The sequence below is a fragment of a genome, unplaced genomic scaffold, assembly GCF_019419815.1.
Source record: "Pyrus x bretschneideri cultivar Hongxiangsu unplaced genomic scaffold, Pyrus_bretschneideri_v1 Contig1, whole genome shotgun sequence".
Lineage (NCBI taxonomy): Eukaryota > Viridiplantae > Streptophyta > Magnoliopsida > Rosales > Rosaceae > Pyrus > Pyrus x bretschneideri.
In genome coordinates, this window is record NW_025999390.1 from 7,547,933 (window position 1) to 7,555,440 (window position 7,508).

A 7,508-nucleotide genomic window follows, 5' to 3' on the forward strand; every position below is an offset into this window, starting at 1 on the left:
TGCATTGCCCACTACAGAAGCGGAATACATGACGACAACCGATGCAGCGAAAGAAGTTTTATGGTTGAAAGGTTTGGTTGAAGAATTTGGTTTTAAACAGGATGTTCAGCTGCAATGTGGTAGTCAAAGTGCTATAATTTTTTTTGCTAAGAATCAAGTATTTCATGCGAGGTCAAAACATATAGATATCCAATATCACAAGATTAAAGAGTGGATCAACTCTGAAGAAATTTGTTTGTCGAAAGTCCACACAGATGAGAATGCAACTAACATGATGACCAAGCCAATTTTAGCAAAGAAGTTCAAACAATGCTTGAACTTACTACAAATCACCTCATATTGAGAAGCGGTGCGGCGCACCTCTACCTATGAAAAGGGGTGCATGAAGGGTATCAGAAGAAATACCCTTGGAGATGGCATAATTTGAAGCAAAGTATCAAATATCCCAAAATCATATTCGAAGCAAAGTAACAAGAAAGAAGCAAAACATTTTTTTGGCTTCTCTAGTTTTCTTGGTTTGTTTCAAGAAATAAGGTTTTGCTTGAATGGGTGAGTGGTTTGGTTTTGTACTCTAGTTTGTGAGTAAAACCAACAAGGGTGTATTTGGGATTTTATTGGGAAATGAGGTTGAGAGTTAAAGAGTGTTCCTCTTGTATTCCACTTGTTACCTTGTTAGTGAAAAGTGAGATCTCCCTCCTGTGGACGTAGGCAAATTGCCGAACCACGCTAAATTTCTTGTGTTGTTATTTTTTCTATTTATCTTTGCTTTTATTTTTTAAGTTATTAACTTTTTAACACACATATCTCACAATTTGTACAGAAACACGTCGTGTATCACCCCGTGTATGGGTCACACTGAAAAATCTCTTGTAATGATGAGGCAAGCACACTTCAATTTTTAATATTGTATTAAGTGGGAAAATTAGGTCATAAGTTAGGCCACAAATAATGGTGCTCGGCTGGGAAAAAATTATGATGGTGATTCATTCTCAAAGCCTATAAATAGGCTTCTCCATCAAAGTATCAAATATCCCAAAATCATATTTGAAGCAAAGCAACAAGAAAGAAGCAAAGCATTTTTTTTGGCTTCTCTAGTTTTCTTGGTTTGTTTCAAGAAATAAGGTTTTGCTTTAGTGAGTGAGTGGTTTGGTTTTGTACTCTAATTTGTGAGTAAAACCAACAAGGGTGTATTTGGGATTTTTATTGGGAAGTGAGGTTGGGAGTCAAAGAGTGTTCCTTTTGTATTCCACTTGTTGCCTTGTTAGTGGAAAGTGAGATCTCCCTCCCACGTGTACGTAGGCAAGTTGTCGAACCACGTTAAGTTTCTTATATTGTTATTTTCTCTGTTTATCTTTGCTTTAATTTTCCCATATCATCTTTACCGACGGTACCGCAATCAATCCGCTTTCGTTGCACAACAAATCTCCAATCAATAATTACATTCCTATTCGAATAGGGACTCACGTCAACCTATTGAATGAAATATTTTTTGATTATGGTGCCAGTGATCTATAATCCTCATCAATTCAACCTCATCTATTAAAATCAGAACAATGGTCAAGAAGAAAGTGAAATTTAGCCACTCAAGCTCAAGCGCCAGATGACATAGAAAAGGCCCGCATCTCAGTAGTGAATTCGATAACAAAGGATTTGAATGACCTGTCACCCCTGTCCCGTCACTGTTGTATCAGCAAAGTTCCTGAGCGACTACGGTGCGTGAGGAAGAAGGCCTACACACCGAAAGCAGTCTCAATAGGCCCACTCCACCATAAAACAAAGACTTGTTATACATGGAAGAACACAAACATGAGGTACCTACAACATTTTCTACATCGGACTGGGGTAGACTCGGAGGTTTATGTGAAGAAAATAATGGCCCAAGAAGCAAGACTGCGTGGTTGTTATGATGGAGAAGCCAGGGACTTTAAGAGTGATGTATTTGTAAGAATCATTTTTGTTGATGCCGCCTTCATCATTGAGCTCTTATTGAGGAACTTTTCCCAGCGTTTGGAGGATGATAATGACTGGATATTCACTAAACCATGGATGTTGCAGAATATGGCGCCTGACATGATTTTACTTGAAAATCAGCTGCCATTTTTCATTCTTGAAGATCTTTTCGCAGATGTCACTTCTAACTTGGATAATGCTGAGGACCTGCCTTCACTAGTAGAGCTTTCTTACAAGTTCTTCCAGAAGACGGTGCATTTACAGGGGAATGAAGACAACTTGAAGAACATAATTTCTTCTAGATTGGAAGCAAATCCAGTAAAACACTTTGTTGATTTGATAAGAACTTTACATCTACCATCTTTGAAGAGGTCACAAACTGAAAAGCCACTCGAAAGTACTCTAAATACACCATGCGCTAAGAAATTACACCAGGCTGGTGTCAAGTTTCAGGTCAGTTCAAGCAAACATTTGTTTGATATATCATTCAATATTGATAAAGGTATTCTGGAAATTCCACAAGTAGAAATACACGATTACACGGAGCTTACACTCCGAAATCTCCTTGTATTCGAACAATGCCATTGCATGGAGAATCACATAAGTGATTATCTTCGCATCATGGATGGTTTTGTAAACACCCCAATGGATGTAGATCTCCTTGTTGAGTACGGAATTTTTGTGAATACGCTCGGCGACAACAATAAGGTTTCTATTCTGATTAACAAACTTTGCGTTGGGGTTTCTTCGAACAACGAAAACTACTACTTTGCTGATCTTTCCAAGGAGCTGAGCAACTACTGTGGAAAGCCGTGGAACAAATCAAAGGCAAGCTTGAAACAAAAGTATTTCGACACACCTTGGGCAATGATTTCTGTCTTTGCAGCTGGTTTTCTCATCGTACTCACCATCATACAAACAGTGTGTACTATCATCTCTGTCATTAATTAGTTAAGTATATCGACAGTAAGTCTCCTTAATTCGCCGTTTTCTCCTTATCCTTTACGTAGTATTTGCTTGTTTTATATTTTCGTCTCGTTGTTCCATAGTGAGATTCATGCATGTTTGTGTTGTAGACATTTGTAAACCCTCTTGCTAATAAGAGCTGTACGGTTTGTTTTATGATTTGTGCTTAATTTCTCATCTATAAAGTATTATGTCAAAAGAGTCGTTAGAATGTCACATGCAGGTAGCTAGGCCCATTGCAAAAGACACAATTATATATATAGACAAACTTTCCCATCAGTATGTAATACGAAAGCTTTTGTATGTACCGGATGTTCTCTTACGAAGATTTTTCTCTTTTTCTTGAAAATAATGCTATCATTTTCCACTTTAGTATAAAGATAACGTTGGCGGGTTAGACAATTAGTTGTTAAGGGAAAAAAGTTGATAGAGATCGAACTCGTACCAAAATCTATCAGATAATTGTTTTTCATCATTACGATAAAAGTGTTCATTCAACCACATGAACTAAGAAAAGAAAGATAAATACAGGGAGTAGTGGATCTAAATTTGTTTTGGTACGTTGGATCCAAATTCTTTTAGGAGTAGTGGATACGCAAGCGTGTGGATCTAAATTTGTTCATCGACATAAAGTATGTACAAGATTATAGAAGTGGAGATGCTTTCTCTAATGCACACCAAGAATTATACATGAGCAGTTAAATCATTTAACCTAATTAGATCTAACAGATCATATTCAGATATGAAACTTAAATGTGAACTTTTGATGTACACTAGAGAAAATTCATAGGAGATCCACTAGGCTTGGCCAAAGCTCTTCAGAATATAAGGGCTTGTAATATTTATTTTGTTTCTAATATCTATGATCTCTCTTGAATTCCAAACTTTGTATCACTTAGTAATATGATATAATGATATTTCTATTTACCTGTAACTTTAAGTAAGAATTCTAAAGTTTGATTCTCACCAAATACAAATTTGAACCACATTATTAGTAGTCCACATAATTTAGAGACAATGTTGATTTCGTACAATGATTCAAATAGAAGAATTTTAGGAATTATTTGTCTATAGGAAAGTGACATATGCTCTCACATAATTTGAACTCTCATTATTGAACTAAAATCTATTGTTGCATGAGCATTGGGAATCTGGCAGAGATGAGAAGGTCAACTTTGAAGATCATGGCTCTATGGCTTTTTCATCGACTTCTATAGATCATATTTATCTTACATGAATAACTCCCAACTATAATGTACTATGGATTTCACATGCATTACGGGTTGGAAGCCAACTCTATGCATAAAAAATTGTCCTTGTAACCGCATATATATCCTTTTATTGTCTCTCTCACATCACGTGAGAGAAACATATGGCAATGTAAAGAGTTGTCTCACGTTAAAAAATTTAGAAATCGTATATAAACTTATAAAATTTTGATTACTTTTCGTTGTCAATAAATTTAAGAGTGAAACTCCAATTATCCAACGATGATACTTATGAGCCTCATAGACAAATTTGGGCCCATCTGGCCCCAGAGTTGAACAATGCCAAACTGCAAAATCACAATCAGCTCAGCTATCAGGTCACGGGCAGAGTTGGTTCAACTGCAGAAATAATGGTGCAAATAATACTGCAGAGTGCAGAAATTAGGGTTTATATCATTCATGTGGTCCTCCACCCCCTCATTGCCAAGAGTTTAATGACCTATCTTCATCTTCAGCCGCCCAAGATGCAGAAAGTGAAAATTCTAGGATGCATAGATGCATAACATATGCAGGTGGCGCTTTGCTACAAGCGGTAGAAAATAATCATGCTTATGTACTTTGATGCAGATTTAATCTCCATTGATTTCCTCATCCATAATGAATAACTATTTAACCAACTAATGCTTTCGCTCTACTAACAAAAATGCATAACATATATTGCGGAATTTAACAGATAAATTTGCACTGAAAAGTTTGAAAAAATTTAACAGGTGGATATGATTTACTTGGAAGGCAATGTATAGTGCCATTAGTGCTATAGTTTATGGTCTTCCATTTTCACTTGTATAAATGAGAAATCTGAAGTTTTTAATTCTCGTAAATTACAAATCCGATACTAATTTATCAAGCTGAGCTATTGTGTGATTTACTCCAATCCATATCGTTGTGTATAAGTACAATATACCCAAATATACATAGTTATACAGTAGGACTCTCCAGAGCTCTCCTGCAGTTGACCTCTCAGTGTTGGTTTGGATTGGCCAACCATTTTAGGTAAAACTAATTATTTTTTAGGTTGCAGTTGGGATTGTAATTAATCAAAATTGAGTTAGTTAATGAATTAGTTCAACTAATTTGTACTTGTTTCCTAATAAGCCCCTACAATTGTATATAAACTAACAAGCAATACACACATGCAATTATGCAAGTGCAGCTTGTTATTACCAGGACCCACCCACCGACCCATTATGGGCGCCAAATTCGTGAAATGTCAAAGGAATGACCAAAGCCAGTTGTCAATAGGTCAAATATCTCCCCACCGACACTGCCAATATTATAAGGACTCTTTTTTCTTCTGTTTCCAGACGAGATACTTTATGAATGAGATGTTCGGACATCTTTATTTAAGTTTTTTTTATTTATGGTCGAGGCCAATTTAGGAGCGTTTATCATTATCTCTAAAACTCAATTTATTCTAATTTTTGAGTTTTTCATTTTACACTTTAATTCTCAATACTTTTATTTTGTAACGCATAATGACGAGCAAAGAGGGTGAATAATTGGTTTGCATGGTAGGATTAGCTAGAAGGTTCGTGTTCAATTCAATCACACCACATGCGCCGTTTAGGGCCAAGCATTTTCATTTTTACAATCAAACTCGTCTATTGAGTCCAATATTCATGTCATACAATTACACTCTGATCCCCTATTTATAATCTACGAGTACCATAGTGACAAACTGAGAATGAGAATAACATTTGCTTTGGATAAACCATGCCAACTTTGCTTAGTGGGATTGGCCAGAAGGTTCAGGTAGAATCCAATCAATAAGAGGATCCCAAATGTCAATTAGGCATAAAAAGTTGGAGACTAGCGTTTATCAAACAAAAACAAAAGCGAAAGGTTAAAAGTCGAAAAAGCACAAAATTTGACTGTATGTGTATGTGTGGGAGGTGGGTCATGAGTCACATATTACTTGGTGCCAGATTCACGAATAATTGGTGGTGGTGGATCCACATATCATAGAGGAGGAAAGGAACCTGTGGGCTCCCTTCCAATTGACAGTTTGTCCACAAACCTAAAGAAGACAATATTGTTGTTTTTCCTCACCATTGTCTACAACTCGAAGACTAAAAAGCAAGCATGCGATGCTTCATAAGTATGATTATTTGTATTAATGCATATAACATTCATATTTTTCTCAACAAAGAAAACAATGAGAGGAATCCCCATTTTTATTTTTTTTTAATTACGTAACAAGATTTGGATTGAACCACACAATAAATTTGTCAAATTGAGTCTCACTTGAAATTTTATACTTACAAATAGAAAGAATATCACAAACATTACGTAATGTCAATAGCATGAAATGGTCAATTTAACAACAAAGAATGGGTGTTTGCAATGGCGGAACTCACCCTAGGCCATAGCCCACCCTAGCCATAGTGTACCTCTGCCATTGGTTGCATGTTTTGAAGTAAGTTAAAAATTCACCGTAAAACCAAATAACAATTTGATGAATAACCCAACTGCTTACAAGTACATGCAAAGTCCCATTTTTTTCGAATGTAAAATTCAATCTCAATATATTTTATGGGATCACTTAACAAAAGAAATTTAAGCCATGGGTTTATGACATTTTTGTATCTCTCTCCTAGTCCGTACATTGAATAAAAGAGTCGTCAAAAGTGGCATGGGAGGTCGTTTTCAGTTAATTCTCGTTGCTTTCTTTTGACACCTCCAAGCTTGTTTGGACTATTGTCTATCGTATATGTCGCAGGTCTTGCTTATCCACGACTTAATCATCCTTACAATCTCGAACTCTCTTTTATCTTAGATTATAAGTCCAACTATGTCCAAATTTGGATCCGCGTTAAAAATAGTTGGAAATAACATGAGAAAGCATACAAACCAAAACTGTAATCAGCCTAAGTAGGAGTGGACACGATTCAGTTTGGAGGAAAACAAGCGACTATTAAGTACGCATATTTTGTGTTTTATTCATCTATATACATACGAGTATTTCTTTGCTCCTTACAAGCTAATGACAAGCTGACACATATGCAAAACTAACCCATCATAATCACAAGGAAAAGCTTACGCACACCCGTCAAACTGTGATTTGTCTGTCTGAGAAAACATAACTCACAAACCTCAAAAGGACCGTAGCATGCCAACGATCCAAGCAACTTAAGAATCAAACAACTATAGCCTTGTGATATTAAATAGACGACCAAACATGCTTTGCATCATATACATATGGTTATCAAATCGAATGAATTAAATTTTGTTCTCAAAACAAATATCAAAGATATCTTGTTCATGGTAAAAAAAATAAAAAATAAAAAAAAAGTCGAGAAAATCTACTATTACAAAACAAAAAAA

General features: G+C 35.8%; 1 protein-coding gene across 1 annotated transcript; it reads left to right on the top strand.

The window, feature by feature from the left end:
- The first annotated feature begins 1,806 nt into the window (after positions 1-1,806).
- Positions 1,807-2,901, top strand: LOC103946808 (UPF0481 protein At3g47200-like). Its single transcript, XM_009357603.3, has one exon. The coding sequence runs from the start codon at positions 1,807-1,809 to the stop codon at positions 2,899-2,901; it is 1,095 nt and encodes a 364-aa protein (XP_009355878.2).
- The last annotated feature ends 4,607 nt before the right edge of the window (positions 2,902-7,508 follow it).